The sequence below is a fragment of the Magnolia sinica genome, chromosome 7, assembly GCF_029962835.1.
Source record: "Magnolia sinica isolate HGM2019 chromosome 7, MsV1, whole genome shotgun sequence".
Classification (NCBI taxonomy): Eukaryota; Viridiplantae; Streptophyta; class Magnoliopsida; order Magnoliales; family Magnoliaceae; genus Magnolia; species Magnolia sinica.
In genome coordinates, this window is record NC_080579.1 from 86,135,502 (window position 1) to 86,159,264 (window position 23,763).

The 23,763-nt window shown below is 40.4% G+C and overlaps 1 protein-coding gene and 1 non-coding gene across 2 annotated transcripts; one reads left to right on the forward strand and one right to left on the reverse strand.

Annotated features, from left to right (window-relative positions):
* Window positions 1–2,145: 2,145 nt before the first annotated feature.
* Window positions 2,146–2,252, forward strand: LOC131252376 (small nucleolar RNA R71). The gene has a single exon (XR_009174400.1). It is a non-coding gene; the product is annotated as a small nucleolar RNA R71 (small nucleolar RNA).
* A 10,290-nt stretch (window positions 2,253–12,542) lies between these two features.
* On the reverse strand, window positions 12,543–16,143 carry LOC131251604 (probable xyloglucan endotransglucosylase/hydrolase protein 28). The gene is made up of 4 exons (XM_058252428.1): window positions 15,854–16,143; window positions 14,772–14,872; window positions 14,474–14,682; window positions 12,543–13,273 (listed from the first exon to the last, which is right to left on the reverse strand). Exons 1-4 carry the CDS (start codon window positions 16,035–16,037, stop codon window positions 12,751–12,753), a joined length of 1,017 nt encoding a protein of 338 aa, XP_058108411.1. The 5' UTR covers window positions 16,038–16,143; the 3' UTR covers window positions 12,543–12,750.
* Window positions 16,144–23,763: the final 7,620 nt, after the last annotated feature.

Consider the following 23,763-nt stretch of genomic DNA (forward strand, 5'->3'; position numbering starts at 1 on the left):
ACTCACCCATTGACTATCGGATATGGGGTATATGATACCCACATTTAATAGTTTAAGAACCTCGGCCTTAACCACTTCCCTCATATTTGGATTTAGTCTATGTTGTAATTGCCGATCGGTCTTAGCATTATCCTCAAGATAAATGCGGTGAGTACAAATCGAGGGGTTGATTCCCTTGAGGTCTGCTATCGTCCATCCAAGGGCTCCCTTATGCTCAATGAGAGTAGATATGAGCATACTCTCCTGTTCTTTCTCTAGGTGGGCAGAGATCACCACCGAGTATGTCTCATCTTGACCTAAATAGACATATTTCAAATCAGAGGGCAAAGGTTTTAGGTCAAGCTTTGGTGGCTTGAGGTTAGACGGTAGAGGCACTACATCAGTTTGGGGCAACTCTTCAAATTGTGGCCTCCACTGGTTAACTTCAAGTACCGGTGCAGTATTAAGCAAGGCACACGTCTCCCTAATCATGTCATCATCAAAATCATGGGAGTGGGCCAGGCACGTCTCTAGAGGGTCAGAGGATAAGGTTAGAGGTGTCGTATCTTCCACTAAAGAGTCAATCATGTTAATGTCGTGAAAATCGTCATCATCCTCTAAGTTTCTGCCGTTATTGAAAAAGATGTTTGACTCCAATGTCATATTCCCAAAAGACATAGTCATGACACCATTCCTGCAATTGATAATTGCGTTTGAGGTGGTAAGGAATGGGCGACCAAGAATGACGAGGATTTGAGTGCTCATGTTATTGATGGGTTCAGTGTCCAGGATGATAAAATCTACAGGGTAGTAAAATCTATCAACTTGGACCAACACATCCTCAATTATCCCTCTTGGTACACGAACAGAGCGATCAGCAAGTTGTAGTGTGGTTAGGGTGGGTTTTAATTCACCCAAACCTAACTGTTTGTATACCGAGTAGGGAATCAGATTGACGCTCGCTCCTAAGTCAAGAAGTGCATGATCAATTCGATGGTCCCCGATTACACATGATATGGTTGGGCTACCGGAATCTTTGAATTTCTGTGGCACGTCTTGTTTTAGGATGGCACTCACTTTCTCGGTTAAGAAGATTTTCTTTTGAATACTCTGTCGTCGTTTGGTTGTGCATAAGTCTTTCAGGAATTTGGCATATGAAGGTATCTGTTTTACGACATCAAGTAGAGGAATGTTGACTTTCACTTGTTTCAACACCTCTAGGATATCTTGAGAGTTAGAGAGAGGTTTTGGTGTAACCAATCATTGGAAAAATGGAGCAACTGGCTTTTCTAGAAGTTCCGGTTCTAATTTTTGTGGGGCCTCACTAGATCCATTATTGTTGTCCTCTTCTGGTTCTTGAGGCTTTTCGGGCCTAACCGGAAGGGTTTTATCAATGATCTTCCCACTCCTAAGAGTGGTGATGGATTTAGCGTGCTCCATTTAATTTGAAGAGCTGGGATCACTTATCTCGTATTGCGGTTTAGGATTGGGGAGCAGTTGTGTAGGAAACATCCCTTTTTCTATAATCGTCATACGTGAATCCATCTTTTACATAAAATCTCGCATTGCATGGGTCAGCTCTTGCATGGAATTTTGAACCGGTTCTTCTTGAGGTTTCCCCTGATTTGAATTTTGATTGAAGAAACTTTGAGGGGTAGCAGTTTGTCCATTTCTCCAACTAAGGTTTGGATGATTTTTCCAACCAGGATTATATGTATTAGAGGTTGGTCCATTGAAAGGTCTTTGATAATTATTTACGGCATTGGATTGTTCATTCAACACTTCTCGAAAGGCGGGTATTGTAGGGCAATTTTCAGTTGTATGAATGTTGCAATCACAGATGCCGCAAACACTTTCATTAACCTTATCCTTCTTTCCTTCCATGGCCTCAACTTTCTTTATGAGCGTAGTCACTTTATACTTGAGATCATCCACTTCTTTCAAGAGATACAATCCACCTTTCTCCTTTAATTGAGTCGCCCTAGACGTGGTGTTCAACTTTGGGTAATAGTCTCATTATTGTATTTTTTCAGCAAGACTATCGAGGTAATCCCATACCTCGTCAACATTTTTATTAATGAATTCTCCATTACACATTGTGTCGACCATTTGGCACATGGAAGATGTCGGTCCATCATAGAAAAATTTGTAATGCGCCACGTTTCAAAGCCGTATTGTGGGCATGAACTGACCAAATCCTTGAACCTTTCCCAACATTGGTAAAATGTTTCATCCTCCTTTTGGGTGAAGTTCATGATTGCTTTTCTAAGGGTAATTGTTTTATGATGTGAAAAGAATTTCTTTATAAATTCCCTTTGCATATCATTCCATGTGCCAATGGATCTAGGACGCAGTGAATGTAACCACGCCTTAGCCTTCTCTTTTAAGGAAAAAGGAAAGAGTCTTAGCCTGACTGTGTCCTCAGACACATTTTGAAAATATAAAGTGGCTCTGATCTCATCAAACTCTTTCAAATGTAGATATGGTTCTTCAGATTCAAGCCCATGAAACTTAGGAAAGAGTTGGATAACCCCTGGCTTGATGTCCATATGTCCTGTATTTTCAGGAAAAATCATGCATGAGGGCGTACTCACCCCCGCTGGTTGTAAATAATCTCGTAAGGTACGTGGCGGGGATGCTTGATACACCTCATTTTCATCCTGAATGTCCTCCACCCTAGGTTGGGGTAGAAGAGGTTGGTTTCCAGCCATCACTTCAATTAACTCAGGGGATTTCGAGTGGTGTCTAGTCCTGCGATGGATAGTCAACCCCTCAACCAATCCTCCTTCAGTCAAGAGACGTCGAGTGTTGTCATGAGCCCACTTGGACATGAAACACTCGCAGCCCTCAATCAAATTCAAAACCTAATCCTAAAAAAGGAAAATAAAATCTAAAAAGAAAGAGAGGTTTGGAAAGAAGTTACCAACTTGGAGTCCCTAAGTTAAAAACCGAATTAGAAATTTCTACCTTAAAAGAGAAGAAAAATCCTTAAAACAAAGATAGCAGTAAACTGATTTCTAAAAGGGAGTGGAAATTTCTAAAATAAATTAGAAAAGTTCTAATCTAGAAAGTAAATTACTAAAAGAGAATAGCAAATAGAGAGTAGAGAGAAAGCTTACCGAATTAGAAATTTCTACCTTAAAAGCCTACACAATAGGAAAGTTAGTTTCTAAAAAAAATTTAAAAAATAAATTAGGAAATAAAATTAGATTTTAAAAGAGCCAAAATTAGAAAGTTTCTAAAAATGAAATAAAGGAAAGATGAGTTAGTTTCTGAAAATTAGAAAGAATTTCTAAAAAGGGAAATAACTAACCTAGTTTCTAAAAACAAAAAGAGGAAAGTTTCTACCTAAAAATAAGAAAATACTAGAATTAGAAAATTTCTAAAATTTAAACTCTAATTGTAAAAGTAGAAAAAGTAGAGAAATTAGGAAGGAATTACCAATTTAGAAACTTATGTCCGGATCCTACAAAACAGGAAAACAGGTTAGTTTCTAGAAATCAGAAAAACCTAGACCTATAGTTAGAAAAATCCGAATCTTAAACTAATTCTAAAACTAATTAATTTCAAAAAATTATAGCCGTCAGTCCCCGGCAACGGCGCCAAAAACTTGTTCACTCCCCAAGTATAGGGTTGTGATGTAGTAATAAACTCGGTAAGACCGAGGTCGAATCCCAACGGACTGAAACTTGTACGTAATCTAAAGTTAGGTAGAATTAGAACTAGATTAAGATGAAATATAAATCAAATGGTTTTTGAGGAATAATAGTGAAATATTACTCTAAAACTTAAGGAATTCAGAAGAAAGAAACTAGGGATTCAGAGGATCCACTTGTAGAGATCCAGGAGATTTTATGCCTGCTTCAAAAATCATGGAAATTAAACTGAACTTCCTCTGATATAATTCTAAAGAGATGAAAAGTATATGAATTAGAATAGATTCCATCACCAAACCATGCCCAGGAGACAAAGTCAACATCAGAATTAAACTAATTACCAACCAATCAGATGGTTATGAAGGTTAGGAAGGATACCGCCATCCAACCATGCCTATGAGACAATAGCGAACAACAGGGCTTCCTGACGTCATAATCAAAATAAGGAAAAAGAAATACTCAAAGCCATTGCAAACCCATTGCAATTTCAATCACAACAGGCCATTAAAAACTAAAAATATTCTCATAATTAAATCAAAAATTCCTTCAATCTAAACAAAAGACACACGTATAAGTTCTCCCATCACTTTACAAGCTTCACCTCTTAGCCCTAGCTAAGAGGTTCAGCCACACATAAACATGATGAAGCTAAATATATAAAATAATAATAACAAAGCAGCAAAAAAATATAACAGAAAAAAATAAGAAAAACCTCTTATTTGCTTCAAGTTCTCCCTTCTAATCCCGCCTCCCCTCTCTCTCTCTCCTTCTTCTCCTTTTATAGAGCAAGGAGGGGTGGTGGAGAATCCACAGAATCGACCTGCTGGAGTGCGGAATCATTCGTAGCAGATTCCTTGCGGAACTCTGCTTCTGCGCCAGGAAACACATAGCATGATTGCGTTTAGAATCAGTTTGAGAGGAGGAGTCTTCCCCTCTTTGAAATCTGCCAGCGTGGTGAGAGTAAGCACCCCTTGTATGATTAAATGGACGGTTTGGATCGATGATCCGTTCACGGACGGTGGCCCACAATTGTCCACAACTTTTGGTTTTCCCGGATGCCCGTAAGGCTTATGTGGACGTGCTGACGTGTTCAGTGGGACCCGTGGTGATGTTTCTGATGAAATCCACCCCGTCCATCAGATTCCTCTCGATTTTTCGGTCAGAATGGGCTGGTTTTTGTCGAGTTTTGGCGTGGTTCACAGATATTTTTCTTCCACCGTTCATCTTACGTTTGGACAGCTGAAATCATCTCTCCATTGTCTTCTGGAATTCCGCCTCTTAGGCGATGGTTACGCCTATACTCTGGAGTGAATGATCTGTCCGGATTTAACATCTGGAGAGCGAGTGGGGCCCACTGTTGAAAAATGGACGGACAGCGTCCGTCCGCTGTTACTGCTGAAGAAGAAGACGGGTCAGCTCGTCTTTGACCGAGCTAACCGTCCGGTGCACGGCCGGTGCGTGTACACTATGTACACGCACTGTTCATGTAGGGTCCACTGTGATGTTCGTGAGACATCTGCTCCGTCCATTTTCTGTGTCACTCCATTTAAGACGTTGAGAACAAAATTGAAGCATTTTCAGATACCAGGCGGGCCCCAAATCACTGATTTATGGGCTGATCTATCCGTTAGGGCACTTCCAGAGGGATCCAATGGCTGAAATTTGACGTGTACGGTTAGTTTTTAGTCCTCGAGCCATGTATAAAGTTTCGAGCCGAACAGATGATGGAAACCTAGTGATCTTGCATTCTGGCTGACTTTCAGGCCGCTTGAGCTTCAGTTTCTCGATTTTCGCGGATCCCTGTCGTGTAATTCCGTCGATCTTGGTCCCCTGGAATCCCGTCCAATGCCTTAGTGATGCCAGAGTGTTAAATCCATGTTTTTAACGTCCTTTCCAGTCCACGCTCGTAGATTCACCTTGCAGCACAACATGATTAAAATAAGGCGTTAAACAGTATCATGCTCGTAAATCCAGCTAATAAGTGGGGTTTAATATGCAATATTTGATCCTCAACAAGAGAGAGTTGACTTTGGGTAAGGTTGTGTAAGAGAGGGATGGTTGCTTATACTTGTGACAGGGTGTGTACTTGACTTGATTGATTGATTGATGAGACAGGTTGTAGAGATTCTCTCAGAATTCGCATGCGTATCGTTTTTCTTGAAATGAATGCGGGCCCACATCTTCTGGCTTGGGTATCAAATTGGTGCGTGAGTCGCGGCGATGGCACGGTCACTAGGATATAAGTTTCAAGTCGAATCGACTTAGATCTACGGGCTGTAACTTAGGATTACGTGCAAATGCCGATTTCAGGTCGAGGGTCGCCGAATTCAACCGGGAGGACCACGGAAGCCTACAGAACAGTACGGTTTAGGATACGGACCTTACATTCCCTCTATTCTTCTTGAAGATTTTCATGTTTTTGTTTTGGGTGATTTCCTTCATTTCTTCCTCATCTTCATCATCATCACTATTCTCTTCATATTCGACTTTCTTCTGCCTATGTGAAGTTTATAGGATAGTGTGTTTCTCCGTAGATGGTGTCTCTAAATTATAGTTTAAATGTTTATATGAAACTTATAAGTTCTTCAAATTTCATCGCATTTATATCTCTGCACTCTTCTATAGAAGTTATTTTGAGAGTGGACCTATACGAAGGGGATCTAAGCATTTTCCTATATAATGTATTTAAACAAATGATTTACCTATGAGTTGAATGTCTAATATCTAGAAAATGCTTGAGATTATGCTCTTCTTGAAATGGGGCTTGGAATGCTCATTAGAGTGAAGGATTACTAAGAAGATAGAATGAATCTCTTTGAGATAAAGCCTGTAAGTATTGGTAAGGCTTGGGATACACTAGGGACTCTTAAACATCAAATTCAGTAAAGATCTTAATGCCAATTTTATAGACAAAACTCCAACAAATCTCTAACAACTAGTTTTTGATTGATCGAACGCACATTCGATTCGGTCGAGGGAACTCTTGATATGATTGAGAAACACTAGATTTAAACAATTAACTTGTTGGACATTTTTGGTTGTTTTCGATCAATGAAGTCCAATCGATGATCTGTCGGTTCGATTGATTTGATCAACAGTTGCCGAAAAACTGTTGTTTTGGGTTTATGATTCATAACAGCTTTGTACCTCTTTTAATACTATCTTAACATGTTCAATTAAGGTCCAAGGCTTGGGTTAGATGAATCAAAAGTTTACCTATGGAATGAAGCATGTAGAGGTAGGTTGCTTTGGAACTTAATGGATCTAAGGATAGGTTTACCAATGCACCTCATGTTTACCTGTTGTCTTCATGCCTTTATGCTTCAAGTCTTCGAGTCTTCGGTTCTTCAATGTCTTCCAATGAAAGCTCAATCAACTCAATACATCCTAGCTCACGTCATTGATAAAATGAAGCACTAACACCTGCAACAAAAAAAAAAGAAGCCGGTCCACTCATCTTGCGAGCCACACAAAAGAAATCAATGGACAACCAGTTCTCTCAATCATTGTCTAAATGTTTGGCCCGTCCAATGAGTAAATCGACTGATTTTCATGGCCGGTGATTTTCATGGCATTAAACATCCATATGGTAAAGTCAATAGTTCAAGCTAATTACAAAGATGATTAATAAGTGGTTAAGACGTATTCGTTATTTTATATGATCAGAATCTAATTTAGATTCTCGCATGATACAAACAAACATCCACCCGTTTGAAAATAATTTCAAAGATTGAGGATGCACATGGAAGGATACTAGAGTATGGTAGGTCACACACGGCACATTTGGCATTCGTGTGTGTGTGTGTCTATATATATATATATATATATATATATATATATAGAGAGAGAGAGAGAGAGAGAGAGAGAGAGAGAGAGAGAGAGAGAGCAACCATGCTCCTATGTATGCTAAATTAGTAATAAACATTCCTCACATTTTATCCTCCTTTCCTTTTGACATAGGCATAAAATCCTTGTCAATAGTCAATTTTTGAAACATTGTACTTATTTTTCTTATTTCTTGAGAAGCATGATGATTCGTCCAGGCAAAGGCTTTGTGAGGCCCACCGTGATGTGTGCTTTTTTATCCATGCCATCCATTCATTTTCTAAAGTCTTTTAGGATACAAGCCTAAAAAATGAGACAGATACAAGGCTCAAGTGCAACCGCACCACACAAAGCAGCAGTGATAATAACATCCACCATTGAAACCTTTCTAAGGCTCATCGTGATGTTTATTCTCCATTCAACTTATTCATAAGGTCATGTAGATCTGTATGGATGAATGGAAAACAAAAATATTAGCTTGATCCAAAACTTCTAGAGCTCCCAAGAAGTTTTTAATGATGGATGTTCGATCCACAATGTGGTCCACTTGAGCGTTGAATCTTCCTATTTTTCGGCTCATATTCTAAAATGATCTGACAAAATGGATGGACGATATGGATAAAACCCATACATCTCATAAGGGCCCCATAGAGCCCTTCCTGGACAGATTATAGGGGCAGGAAGCAATCCACTTCCTACTTCCTGTAGATGAACTTACCAACTTTAGATCCTGCGTGGAACACATCTTTGCCTGCATCCAAACATAAAAAAGAATCACATGCTTAAATTAGTGAATGAGGGACAAACATGAAAAGGATAGGATTTTCTAATCTAAGAGATATTTGAGGCATCCCATTCTTCTCATGAATTCAATGGTTTGGATTTCCAAAACATGAGCCCTCATGCAAGGAATCTTGCTAGTCAAGAAGGATGGGTTTAATACTCGGAATATAAATTTCCAATGTCCGACCTCTACACATGTATGGGCCCATGCTTTACAAAAGTAAGAAATAAAAAATAGATCATATATTGTATAAGAATAGATAAGAGGACGAGTTCAGTGGTCCCAGGGTGCAATGGTGCTATTAGTGGGTGCTCTCCAGAGCCTTTGAATGCATGGATGGCCATATAGTAGATCTGGATCCTTCATTAGCTAGGGTTGACCACTTTAATGGGCTACCATGGAAAATTCACACCAATCAAAAGAACTTATCCATCTGATTAATGATATACAAAAATGATGGTTTGGATTAATTAAGATCCAATGGTAAGGTGGCAATGGGTCGGGTTCAAGTAAGGACAGGTCATGGTTACTTGGGCTCGACCCAACTAGTTTCCTTAGCCTGACCATATTCCACTTAAAAGCTTCATCAACCTTAGAGCTGGGCAGACTCGCCTGATTCGACTCGTTCAGACCCGACTCGATCGAACCGAATGGGTGAGTCGGTTCGAATAAGCTTCGCCCAATTCAAACTCAAACTGAGTAGAGTCCAAGTTACCTGGTAACTTGACCCGACTTGACCAGAAACTCGATTCGGTCAAACTTGACTTCGATTCGACTATATATATAATAAAAAACCCTAATTTCTAAGTATTTCTAACCCTACCCACCGCACCCGACACTGACCCCAACCTGATCCCAAACTCGCTCTCTCTCTCTCTCTCCCTCCCTCATCCTCCTCTTCCAAGCTCAGTAGCCACCCACCACGATCACCACCCTCCTCCTCCTCCTCCTCCCCCTCTCTCTCTCTCTCTCTCTCTCTCTCTCTCTCTCTCTTTCAATTCGATGCCAACTTGACTCGACTCGGTACTTTTGACTGAGTCGGACTCGGTCCAGATTAGTCCAGGCTAGACCCAGACTCAGATCAAGTCAGGCATGCTGGACTTGGTACCAAGTCGGGTCAAGTTTAGGTCATACCTTTTTCAAAACCGGATCGAGTCAAGCCAGCCCTAACTCAACCCAGCTCTAATCAACCCAAAGCTTGACTTAATCCATTTAACTATAACGGGGTTGGGATCGACTAAACCGACCCATTTTATTATAACCCGGCCCATTTTATTAATGTTCTTGAGTCACCATGAGTCGTGTGGAGTCGATCAAGTGGTCGAGTTAAATCCGCGAGTCATCTCGAGTTGAGATTGAGTTGGACCCAGTACTGATTTTCCTATCGACTTGAGATCTCAGTGCCGAGTTGACTCAGTCGGGTTACAACTCAACCAGTGAGCCGAGTCAGAACCGAGTCATCTTCCTGAGCCCATTTATAAGCCATATGTGGGTGGGTTGGCTTGGGTAGGGTTCAACCCTAAACCCTACTCAAGCCTTTTTCTTTTTTCTTTTTCTTTTTTAACACACGCACACACACCCTGCGTACTCACGCTGGGGAATTCCACCACTTATGGATAGTCGAACCCTTGAGCGGGTGTTGAAACTCTTGAGAGTCTACCACCCGTGCGAGAGTAAGGATCCTACTCAAGCCTAACCTATTAAGTAAACGGTCCACATTTCTAACCCTAAGCCTGACCCATTATCCATTTAGATTGACCAAACCTGCCTCAGAAGCGTGTCAGCTGGTAGACCAGTGGGCTGACCCAACCCATTTCCACCAAATCCATTCATCCGACCATAAGCAACTCATCAGTTTCTACGTAGATGGATGGTGATGAAATGAGAGGACAACGTTTGTAAGGTCAGCATCATCTGATTAATTAATACGATTTTCATGGTAGACGATGAAAAAGCAGATAAAGCTAATGAACCGTCCAGATCAATAGTAAAACTGTCCACATCTCTAAAGAGACTGAGTGCATCACAGCGGACCGACCACCGTAGCTTTACCAAGTAAAACTTCAATAAAAGAAAGAAAAAGAAAGAGCATCCAAAGTACACATGGGCCCTACTTGGTAGACCCTGGTCACCATCACATCGTGTTTTAGATGCTAGGATGGTTAAATTATTGATCTAGACCGTCCATTACGTTCAACTCACTTTTGATGGACCAGCATGAGAATCTGACACTGATCGGATGGGCTTTCTTGGACCTTTCAGGCCAGTCCTGTCCTGGCCCATTGCAAGCCAGCAAGCATAAATGTGAATGGGTGTGCCGAAATACAACATCTGCACCCAGAGATAGTGTCCACGATGTACTAAAATTTTATTGGAAAAATGCGGAAACACACAAAAATTAATCAAGCAAAATACTACCAATCACACAATCAAGTATAAAGACAAACAATCCAAATTTTATACGAAAAAATCTCTCAAAAACAATAAAATTGCACAAAGCGCCTATAACATACTACTAAAGTAGAAATTAAAAGATATAGAGATTATCAATTTGAACAAACTTTAAATCTACTGATCAAGCCCAAGCTATGCTCTTGAAACCCTTTGAAACTAATTTGGAAAACCCAGGACACTTATATTTTTTTATACACCCTACATATATAACATCACATAGTATCACAATTAGAATAGGAAACAAATCAACACTTGTGCAAATATGTGAACGCGCTCGATGGGACTTCGATAGCATTGATGATCCGTTGATGGCATCGAATACATTCGATTACATTGAGTAAAATATCAAAACATTCCAGTGACAAAATATAATTTTTCTTAATTTTTTTCCAATGACATCAACAAATGCTTGATGGCATCAACTATTCTGTTAATGACATGGACAAACCCACCGTGTAGTTTACATATTTAAGACATCAACAACAAATCCATATACATGAAATACAAGAGGGACATCTCGTGATACTTCACCAACATTTTAAAGTTCCCTAGAGTGTCACATGTGCAAGAAAAAAACTGGGTCTTTGTCCAAATAAATTTCAAAAGTCATTTCAAATCCAAGTGTGTTTGGATGTCATAGGATTTCAATGACTGGTCATTGAAAATGCTAGCAATTATATTTTATTTGTTTTGATTTCTAGAAACTATAATGACCATGTTTGCCCGTCTTACGAGTTAGAATCATGTATACTACTATTTATTTAGCATTTATTTAAAGTAATTCAACAAATGTGGCCATTTTTTCGATGGCCTAATCAACCACAACTCTTAAATATAAATTTTATATGATGCAATTGAATTGATGGGTGGACTTGATGTTGTCCACAGAAAGTAAAATTTGCACACGTGTGATCCATAATGGTTGAGAAAATGAACAAACCATATTGATTGTACTATGGTCTGGTAATTAATCTAGGCCGTCCACCATCCAAGAATTACTTTTATTGAAAGATCTTAACCATCCACCTACATTAATCATTACTACAATATGATCATTGATGTAAACCATTCATCATGTTGTCCCACCCTTGACTTCCATCACTACCAAAAGCCTACCATAGGTAAAGAGATAGAGAGAGTGCCTCACACAAGAGCTTCAATTCACTTGGGCTCACCCAACGGTTGGATCGAATTAATTTTTGGGACAAAACAATTATCAAGGTATGGCCATTACACCGGACGGGTTGGATCCATACAAATAAAACAGTGGGGCCCACATACAACTAGTTTCACTTATTTTCCATCTTGAATGTTATATGTTCTTCTTGTCCAGAATCTCCATTCCTCTCTCTCTCTCTACACATGCAGACCATCTTAATTAGTACACAGGAGTAAACAATAACAAGAAAACAAAAGCCTCAGAAATTGTCCACTCAACACCCAACTGCCCCACCTCACCCTTTGGAATCCATCAAAACACCCCCATTAATTACACCTTTGTAAGATTTCTTCTTTTGTGTCTTGTTCTCAGGGTCCCCCCACAAATGTCCACACACCAAAATCAAGGGCCTACATTCTGCCACATGTTCCCTTTAAACCACGCCATTCTTTTCCACCCTGAGAGTGACCCACAGCAGCCTCCACAAAAAGTCCCCAATACCCAAATGACCAAAATACCCTCAACCCCACCCCTATGGTCCCAACTCCCAAGGGCATTTTCGTCATTTCCATGTAAAATCCCACAATAAGAAGAAGCATGGCCCACCTTTTTATTGTCTCTTTATTATTTTTTAGGTTGCAAATATTATTTATATCAGGTAGATAACAAGTACAAAAAAAATCAATAATAAGGAAAGACATCACAGGACTAGGTATGATATGATAATACCCACGTAAAGTCTACATAACATATGTATCACCAACCACCCTCCAATAAATTTCAAACTATACACAAACCCCACAAAAATCCCAAAAGTCAAAAATACAAAAAGGAAAATGAAATGACAAAAAAGCACCCCCCCATGAACATATAGGAATTACATTATTAACTTATCAGAGTGTGGTAATAGCCTCCCTCCCTTTAGCCGCCGCCGGAGTCCGGTGGTGCCGCTTACCGTGGCGGCGGTGGCGGCCACCAAATTTCACCCCGTCGGACCCTTGGAATTGACTGGCCTCGCGCGGGTTGATGACACACTCCGGCGGGGGTGTCGGGTAACGCACATGGTCATAACAATACATGTATGTCATGTATTTCTTCCTGAATTCCGCCATCTTTGAACGTTGATCAGGCGAGATTAGGGCAGTAGGATTGGATAAGCGATTGAGATCATCATGACTATCATCACATCCCGGAGACTGCTCGATGGGGTCCACGGCGCAGCCGTGGAGGACTAGATCGGAGAATTCGGCGACGTAAGGGGCATATTTGTAATTTACCTTGTATCTCCCACCTGATGTGGCCCATGTGGACCCATCCCATATTGTGGCATACAATGACATTGGCTTGGAAGGAAAGTCACTACCCATTGCTTTTGTCTTTTTAATTTCTCTAATTGGGATGTTATCAACATAAAATCTGTAGAAAAAAAGGGAGGGAAAAATCACAATCAAATGTAAAATGGTATTTTAGGTCTACATGCAGATGAATGTGCCAACCTGGCAAAATTATTGTACATCCAAGCCGTGTATAAGGTGGGCCAGCCATTTACATTATATTCATCAGTGGCTCTCACATAATTAAGGAATTAATGGACACTTGAGTTTTTGGCCAAGTGATTTACAATAGTGGGTCATGCCTGATACATGGCTTGGATGTCCTACATAAAATCTAGCTTGGCATTTGTGGCAGCATGCTTGGATGTCCTCATGTTAGATACTACATACCTCAAAGTATGAGATCAACGGCTCAAAACCAATCAAAGAAAAGATTGATGACTAAAAACACCAACAACACAAATTTCTACAGAGAGGATTTTTTTTTTTTGCAATTTTATTTTCTGGAAAACATATACAGAAGAGAAATAAGAAAAGAGAAAAATAGCCGTTAACCTCCTAATCAAGAAGATATCAAAATTTCTACTCATCCTTAATAGAAACAATAGAAATCTTGTTTACTTGCAAGAAAAGAAGGGCTATTAAACTAATTCTGAGATAATATAAAAAAATATCTATGAATGGAAGAAAGCAAGATCAGAGCCACATATCTATCTGGTATTTATAAATCCCAAAGAAGGAAAAAATCACCACCCTTGATTGTGTTTGTGTGTGTGAGAGAGAGAGAGAGGTCTGGGAAATATATATATATACAGAAGAGAATTAAGAAAAGAGAAAAAAAATAGCCGCAAACCTTCCAACAAAATGATATAAAATTTTCAAAAAATCCATTTATCCTTAATAGAAATACTAGAAATCTTGTTTACTTACAGGAAAAGAAGGCTATTAGAATAATACTGAGATAATATTTTAAAAAACAAAAAAAAAAAAAAAAAAAAAAAGCAAGATCAGAGCCACGCATCTCTCTGGTATTTATAAATCCCAAAGAAGGAAAGAATCACCTCCCTTGATTGAAATGAAAGAAAACCCATTTCCAAAAAACTAGTAAATGAAACATTTAACCTAAAAGAGAAACTCTTCCCTCTCCTAGTAAATGTAAATAAACACCAAACACCATTTTTAAAAATAATAATAATAATAATAAATGCAAAGGAGATTGGAAGAAATGGCAAAACACAGGAAGACCCATCTCTTATTTTTGCCTGATTTTCCCAAAACTTACATGATCTGATCATCAGTCCAAAGAATGCTGTACTTGTGGAAATCCTCCGATGGATCGAACCAAAGCCCATACCGCTCTTCCCGTCCTAGCCCAGTGCTTCCATTGCCATAGACATTCGTTTGAATCCTCCATTCTTTCCCTCTTATATTTCCCAAGAATTCGAAATCCAATTCGTCATGAGTCTTTTCGAATATATCTCCGTTCGACATCTGCAGCAAAACCAATCCAACATAGAAAAACAGAGGAAAAAAGAGCTAAACAGAGTATCCAATTCAATTATACACCATCGACTACTTACGTAGAATGCAACAACGACACCAGCTGTGTAGTCTGCCGGCAATTTGATTGAAGCACTGAAAAACCCATGTAGATAAAGATCTTGAGAGGCGAATCCGGCACCTGGGTATTCAAATAATTGCAATACAAAGCATCAAAATGCATTAAAAAAGATCCCTCATCTTATAAATTCAATAAAATTTCATCTTATATACCCAAAAAAAAAGAAGAAGAAAAATCTTTTGAAATCAAATCTACAGCTTACATAGAAAAGAATAAATACAACCATAGAAAAAAAAAATGGTAAAAATCAGTTTTTTTTTTCTTTCTCAATGCAAGAAAAGATATGCTACAATCAGCTATTTGATTATCCGTTTCATCTTCTCTATACTATTCTTTATATCTTTCAAACACCAATTCAATAAAATTTCAATTTATATACCCCTTTTAAAAAAAAAAAGAAAAAAGAAAAAAAAAAAGATAGTATGAGGTTTACCGGACGGTTCTTTAATATCTTTCAATGAAAAATTTCAGCTAATCTTTTAAAAACAAGCCCAGAAAAAAGGAATGAATTACATACATCAGGTTAGTAGAATTTGAACTTGTACACATACCAATAAAATGCAAGAAAAAGATAGCCTATGCTCGAAAGTCGGTCAATGTGTGCGTTTTAACCAGTTTAATGATTTTTCAATGAAATTTTTGGCTTATCTATCAAAGAAAAACATGACAAAAAATAATAATAACAGAGTCATACGATAATCACTTTAATAAAATTTCAGCTTACATTAGACCAAAAAAATCAAGAAAAATGTAGGGAAAAAAAAATCCATTTTTTAATATCATTCAATGAAAAATTCTTAGTTTATCTATCAAAGAAGAAAGGGAAGAAAAACCAAGAAAAAATGGGTGAATTTCAAACATCCATTAAAAAAAATCAGCTTTTATGCAACAAAAGGATGGATTATGCATGATAATCTGACGTCTGCGTTGTAACATTATTTGATATCTTTCAATGGATTTTTTTAAATTTCTTTTCTTTTGTTGGCTAATATATCAAATAGAGAGAGAGAGAGAGAGAGAGAGAGAGAGAGAGAGGTAGACCTGTTCTTTCATCAAGAGAGATATGGACTGTCTTCCCATCTTTCAACAGCATGAGATTACTATCCCCAAAGAGCTGTGTATAACCCTCATCAAAAGACAAGATGGGGAGATTTTGGAGTGTTGCAGTTGCTTGAAGAAAGCTGGTAAAGCTAAAAATCATGAAAAAATACAAAGCACCCAACATTTTTTTTTTTCTCTCAATCTATGTTGGTTTTTCTGCTGTTTCAACTCTCCCTCTCTCTTTTGCTTGAATCCCCGTATAGAGAGGGAAAGGGGAGAGAGAGAGAGAGAAGGAGAGAAGTATGGGAGAAGATACAGGGTAACGTCTTTTTATTGTGGGTTACAGAATGCTCCGCGTTTGCTACAAGCTAGTAATTCTCTTTAATTCATTCACTATTTGACCGCAGAAAACCGAATTAGATCAGGACCGTCAAAGATATGGGCCCCACTTCATAACAGGCATATGCTGAAAATCATATTGATTTAGCTATGATAACCATATATTTGATACCCACTATTTGGATTCTCAATATAAACTTGCCAGTTCCATTTTTAAGCGAATACTCTATTCAGATGGGTCCCATGATTTGGACAGTGTGGATTGTTACACATGTAGCCGAGTGGTTGTTGAATGATTCTCCACAGTTTAAGAAGTTTGGAAGAAACTCACATGATATTCTACCTAGGGAGAGGTTCTCTCTAGAGACAGATATTTAAATTTTCGAGAGCAACGATTATTTGTACTAATGACGTTTTAGTTAATGAGGCCAGTTCTACAGTGCTTGGAGACAGCGTTTACTCTAAAACGCGATTTGTGGGGCCCACAACACCCATCCATCCAAAACAGAGGTCGGTCACACCACAGGGAAGACTTGGGGATGATGGGGCCCACTATTAAAACCTTCCTGTTCGAGTGTGGGGTCCACCTTGGTTTATCATGCCATCTAGTCCATTCAGATGATGCTATCCATAACCTCAGGTGGGCTACATCATGTGATTTTAAAAGTCTTTTGTATGATTTTACATGGTGTGGCCCACATTAATTTCTAATAGGGTCTGGTTTCTGATTTCTATAGAGAAGATGAGTGGGCTCACATGTTGGACGGATTGGATTTCATGTACACATTACGGTGGGTTCCACACGCCATTTTATAGAAGAGGCTTATTCTACAAGCGCTGCAGAGGAACCGTCAGGCACAGGAAACTGATAAAATGTGGGAGAGCAGCGGTGCCGATGAGGTAACCGCCCCACACACCAGCTTTCTTTTCAGTTAGTGGGCATATCTCATCAATGGACCCTGATTTTCCACGAATTACAATAATACCCTCCACGTTACGTGTAGGAAACACCTACACTAGTGGAAAATCGTTACGGGAGCGGAGGTTTCAGGTTTGCTAGTCCCGCACGTGGGGAGCGGATTCGGTGTCATTCTTACCGTGTGGGGCCCACCTTATGAATTTTTTGTATATCCACACCGTCCATCCGTTTTTTCAGATCATTTTAGATTGTGAGCCCAAAAATCAGGGAGATCCAAATCTCAGGTGGACCAGGCGACTTTAACATTGGTGAATGAACGTTAAATAAATTGTGGACCATAAAAGTGTTGGATCAAGCTGATATTTGTAATTTCCCTTCATCCAAGTTTTCTTGACCTTATCAACAGGTTAGATGGAAAATAAATATTACGATGGACCCTAGCAAGTTTTTAATGAGGGTCGTTCGATCACCGCTGTTTCCTATGGTGTGGTCCTTATGAGATTTGGATTTGCTTAATTTTTTAGACTACGTCCTTAAATGGGTTAGAAAAAAGGGATGGACGGTGGGGATTTACAGCATATAATCAAGGGAGGCCCCACAGTGTTACCCGTGTAACACCTATTCTGCCCCACACGTGGACATGTGGGTTGCATGAAGTGGTTCACACGTGTGCTGTGTGCATGTAGAAAAGCACTCCACTTTCGATAGGGTTGGAACGCGCGATGAGTTGACTCGGCTGGTTTTTGGTTGTCTACACGGTGGGGGCCACCTTATGCATTGCTCAGATGTCCCGCACACTTGACAGGCTGACACGTGTGAGATTTGCTTAAGTACACGCGCGTGTATTAGGCAGCTCAGGGACACGGCACGCTTGTGCTAGCTTGGCACATGGGTAAAAGATCCTATCCATTCATCAGGGGCCTACTCTAATGAAGATGATCTTGACCAGGAATCAATTTGATGAACTATTCAGGTACACCACGGTTGACAAAACAAATGAGGTGCCGAAAAGATTTTCGATGATGTTTTTTTACCCGTCCAAACGTTTCTAACATTGTGTCGCCACCTTCTGAACGGACTGGATTTCCTTTCGGGAAAAATCATCTACACAGTCATAACAACCTGTTGGACGGCTTGGATATTACACCTGTCGGCCATGCTAGCGTGTACATAAGCTTGTCTTGTAAACTCGTGTGGACTTTGCAAAGCTCGTGTCGGGACTCGTGCCCACTAGCGTCCCCTCTCCACCGTACACGTGGCAGATGATGATATATGAATCGTGAATGTCCATCTGTAGGCCACGTAGCTCATGCTTCAAAAGCTGCATCCTACTCAGCGTTATCTTAAGGCCAATGATCGGATGGCTAGAATTGCTTGTTAGATGTATGGTGGGCAGGTAGCTCTATCATGTACTCGTATTACGATCAAATGGAGATTTGAAATAAAAAGGCCAGATGATTACAATCATCTGATCAATGTGATACTCAGGACAAACACAATCTACAATGGACCCCACAAAAAAAAACGGTATGGATTGGCATCCATCATGCCACGTGTACGGTAAATGAGTTGCCACGGTTATTAAAATGTGGCAAAGCGACATTACATTGTATTAAGATGGGATGGTGACCGGTAAGATGGCATTCAGTTGCTTTGGCGTTTTAGGAGGTGGTGAGATCAAATGGGGGCCATATCTTGATCAACGGTGATAAGATTCTCCTTTTGAAAATGACTTAGAAGCTGTACAGAAAATGATGGGAATGAAATAATCTGATGGAAGTTTGCTATGTGTGAATCGTATTTAAGGTCCGAAAATGATTGAGGTGGACCCCACTTTCTTTGACGTTTTAGAAAGTGGCGTGATCATGTGGGGCCCACTTCTTCAATGGAATATGATGAGGTTCAACTAAGCATTTTTTTCGCTATGGTTGAATCAAAGTATATTAGTGAAATGAGTGGTCCCTACGTGATCTTATCACCTGAAGTGTAAAACAGAATGGGGCCTACTTTCAAGCACGTTCATCAAGGACCCGGATTCGGTAGTGACTCCTCCTGGTCAGTGCTGTGGGCCCACCAGGATGTATTTTTATTTTATTATTATTATTATTTTTTAATCTATGCCGTCTACTCATTTTTTCAGCTCATTTTAGGGAATGAACCCAAAAATGAATCGGATACAAATCTCAGGTGGACCACACCACTGGAAAATGTGGTGATTGAATACCCACCGTTAAAAAACGTCTTGAGTGCCACGAAATTTTTGGATCAAGTTGATATTTGTGTTTTCCCTTCATAAAGGCCCATATGACCTAATTAACAGGCTAGATGGAAAATAAACATTACAGTGGACCATATGAATTTTTTTAATGGTGGGTGTTCAATCACCACTGTTTCCTGTGGTGTGGTCCACCTGAGATTTGGGTCAGCCTCATTTTTTGGATCTTGCACTAAAATGAGCTGTTAAAATAGGTGGACCGTATGGATAAAACACATACATCATGGTGGGGCCCACAGAAACGGTACTGGAGGGGGCCACTACCGAATCCAGTCCGGTCATCACTCATTAGTGTCATAAAATTACGCGTCAAATAGGTGGTGTCATCGGTCATGAGTGCCTTCAAGTGTAGCTCATTTTATTGTGATCCAGATCGTTGATCTGGTGGGCCCCACCACCCGTGGACCATGTCCACTGAAAAAGAAATCTAAAGTGGCACTTGCGAAATTAGCTGAAAAAGACAGGGCAAGCAAAGCATGTCCATAGCACGCCCGCGTTTACCCACGAGGAAAGCAACAGGCCCTGACTACCGTCGATTTAAACGACGAAGCATTCATTAACGGCTGCCAGTATGGCCGGCCCAAATAAGAGCAGAATCCCGTACAACACTTGTTTTACACAGACCGTACAACGAACAACATATGAGGACTCTCCATGTTGTCTATGTGAAATCCGCTCCATCCATCAGGTGAGGTACTTGATTCTAGATATTGTCGTCAAATTTCATCTAGATTCACAATTCGGGTGGGCCACAACTTAGGTAAAAATGGGGTGTGACGCCAACCAGAGGCTTCTGTGTGGGACCATGATGACCTGCATCTTTTATCAAATCCGTTCATCACTTGGGAATCACAAGGATTAAATAGTAAACAAAAATCATTCTGATCTAAAACTCAAGCTAGCCCCACCGCATAAACCTAGAGTTTTTAGGCCCATTTTTTCACCGCTCCCATTAATGTAGCTTATCTTAGCTTTTTACCAGGATGATATCATCATTTAAGGTGATCATAAGGTTTCTCACTTGATGGACGGATTGGATTTCACATATACATCGTAGTGGACCCCACAAATCTTGTGCATTATACGGGCTGAGTAAAACACGATTCCCGTCCCCTAAATATAGCAACGTATGTAGCGAATTAATCGCCGTGTCCGCGTCGCGAAAACCCAACCTACACGAGGACAGAATCTGTCGGACGTGGATTGCGTACTACCCCCGCCCGTCCCTAGCTCCGAACGCGCAGCTCTGTGGGCGGGCCCACCGTGATGTATCTGTAAATCCAAACCGTCAATCGCTTTTCTCAGATTATTTTAAGTCATTAACACAAAAATGAGGTAGATCCAACGATCAAGTGGACCACACGAAATAATAAGCTTGGTTGCATTAAAATGCACAAAGCATTAAATGTCAATTGCATTAAATGCAAGAGTCATCTCTGGTGTGGCCCACTTGATTGTTGGATCTACCCCATTTATGTTTTTTTGCCTTAAAATAATCTGAGAAAAGGGATAGACGGTTTGGATTTACAGATACGTCACGGTGGGCCCGCCCACAGAACTGCCCGTTCCGAGCTAGGGACGGGCGGGGGTAGTACGCAATCCGCGTCCGAATCGGGAATATTTGCCAGCTTCATCAGCTGCCTGCCACATCAGCAAAAATAGCCGTTGGAGACAGCTGGGGCCCACTCAGTCCTCGTTATCGGAGAAGGAATTCTCTGATCCTCGGCCAGAGAATCTATTACTCGTATCCTGGGTCTGATTCGGGGAGGTAGGGATCATGCTTCTCTGATCCAGACCGTTGATCCGATGTGGTTCACAAATATAGGGTGAGAATACAACAACAGTCAACATTCGAGAGAAAATAGTCAAAGGTTCGGTTCCATCCAGGAGAGGTCCAATAAAATCAACGGTCTGGATAACCAGCAAATGAACCCCACTCCCAGCGTTGCACACGCGTGCCTGATCCAAGCCGTTCATCAGGTGGTTTGATCCTTTACATGATCTAGCCTAAAATTCATCTGATCCGTTCATATGGTGGGTCACGACGTAAGAAACGGTGTTGCAGGGCTTGTGAAAACTTGGCCATCTACAACAAACTGGACCCAGACGATTGACGACTAGGATCTCGTACTCCTGTCCTAAGCTGGCACACGTGCTGGAGTGTAGACGTTTGGCCCTTACGCGTGTAGGCTTAGCAAACTCATGCGAATTCGTGGTACACGTGTCAAAGAGACACACACCTGCGATATATCCGGACAGTCACAGGTAGGACCCACCGCTGCTCATTTTATCCAATTTTCTCATACGTGGGGCCCACCTGATGAAAGGTCCGGGTCTCTTTAGCGTCTCCTCTAGCCCGCTCCAGCATTCATGATCTCGGGCTGTGTATTATCACATGATTCCCCGAGCACAAAAGGCAAGCAGCCTTCCACCGAATTCCATGGGCCTAGGGCCCACCTCTACTGCGACGTTAACGCCGTTAATCCAGCAACTAAAGCCATTAAAGTGAGGAAAGGTATGAGAAAGTACCTTTGCCGATTGCGCTTTAACGTCCGTCCAAGACGCCGTCGTTTTGCTACCTCCTCCGTGACCCGGATTGTAGGTGGGGCCCGCATATCACGCGCATTGCGCACCCCCTCTCTCTCTCCGCGTGGGGAATTGCGCCGTTTGCGAGGAACCGTAATCCTCTTTACAGCACCTGTTTTACCCAATGCGTAAAACACCCCACTTCTGTGGGGCCCACAATGTTGTATGCATAAATCTTCTCCGTCCATCAGGTGATAAAGATGATCTGAACTGTACATACAAGATATCATCCCAGTTTAAAATTCATATGGACTACATGATGGGATAAATATAAAATTTCTCCCAAAACATCTGAGTTCACGTGGCGTGGCCTTCCTGAGTTGTGGATCGTGTTTATTTTTGTATCTTCACTCTATATTGATGAATTACACATGATTAACGGTTTTGATGGAAGATTGATACCACGATAACCCCACACAAACCTATGGTTGGTATACCATCCTCATTATTACTTATAGTGTGGCCCACCTGAGATTTGAATCTAGTTGATTATCTGGCATATCATTGCAAGCGATGATAGAAACCAATGGAAAGATTGGATTTTATATATTCAACATTGTGGGCTCCACAGAGCTTGGTTATTACAAACAGGTGCGGTTGAGGATTCCTATCCGTTTGGGAGATTTTGCATTGTTTTTGCACGTTCCAAGTAGGTTTGCATGTGTAACAGAGCGAGTATAAAAAGCGCATGGGGTGTGCACGGACTTATCGTACGCCTCTGTTGGGATGCGAACTGTAGGCTGTCGGGTGATGTATGGGGATTGTCATTTTCAAAGTGGGGAAAAGACGATAATGACCCTGGGTCTTAAATAGGGGTGGCAGAAATTCATGGTTGCTGCAGTAAAAACGGTAAAAGGGTCTCAAAACACGTGCGTAGCAAGCATGGTAATAAACGTCGCCGAGTTTTTAAACATATCGCGATATTTTTTAATTTCTCGTGTTTTTTCACAGAAAAATTAAGTTAAAATAATTTATTCGAATTATGTGGTGCCTACCGTGATATGTGGGTACCATCTAAGCCGTCCATTAGGGAATACCCTGCATGTTAAACCTACAACTGAAGACTAAGCCTCATCCACAGCTAAGGTGGACCACACCGAAGGGAACGGTGAGGTTCATAGGTGTGGCCCAACGGATGAGGCTCATAGGTGTGACCCCACCACACTGGTCCAGCGTATTTTGTATATGTCATCTTTTGGCTAAAAACAGTGTGGCCCAACCGATGCATGTCTTAGATATCTCGTGTGGTGGGGTCCCTCCAAATGTTGAGTGGGACCGACATGCGTAGTGTAGGATTAATAATTTTTAGTGCCACATGTGTGAATGGTATTTTGGTAAGAAAAAATGTTGAGAGATTTTGAGTTTTTAAAAAAAATTTAAATTTTTATTTTTGCGGAGAAAAAGAGGAGAAAGAAAAAAAAAAAAAAAGAATGGATTTTATAGGAGAGAAGACCAATCACTTTTTATTACGAATTCTTTGCATTTGGGTACCTGAACCTCCATCCATAACGTAGGTTTCTTCTATCGTCTTATTCTAGAGTTTTGTTGATGTTTTATATAATTCCTAGTTAATGAGAATTTATTTATTTCAGGTTGCTCGTAATCCACCTTTGGGTGATGTAGGTGGGATATTTAAGAAAGTTCTCTTAATAATTGTATTCTATTATTTTGATTATAGTGGATTTGTGTCGGACTAAATCTCGTAGTTTTTCCATTCACATCGGAGGGCATGCTGCCATTTGATGATTAGCTTTGTTTATTTTAGAAGTGATTTTCATTCACTATATATTT

Bases quoted from the DNA above. Each gene is read 5' to 3' on its own strand.
- LOC131251604 (XM_058252428.1), bottom strand. From the start codon at position 16,037: ATGTTGGGTGCTTTGTATTTTTTCATGATTTTTAGCTTTACCAGCTTT. The intron at 14,873-15,853 runs GTCTACCTCTCT...TTGAATACCCAG, and splicing joins CTCTCTTGATGAAAGAACAG to GTGCCGGATTCGCCTCTCAA. The intron at 13,274-14,473 runs GTAAGTTTTGGG...TTTTTTCTACAG, and splicing joins TGGACTGATGATCAGATCAT to ATTTTATGTTGATAACATCC.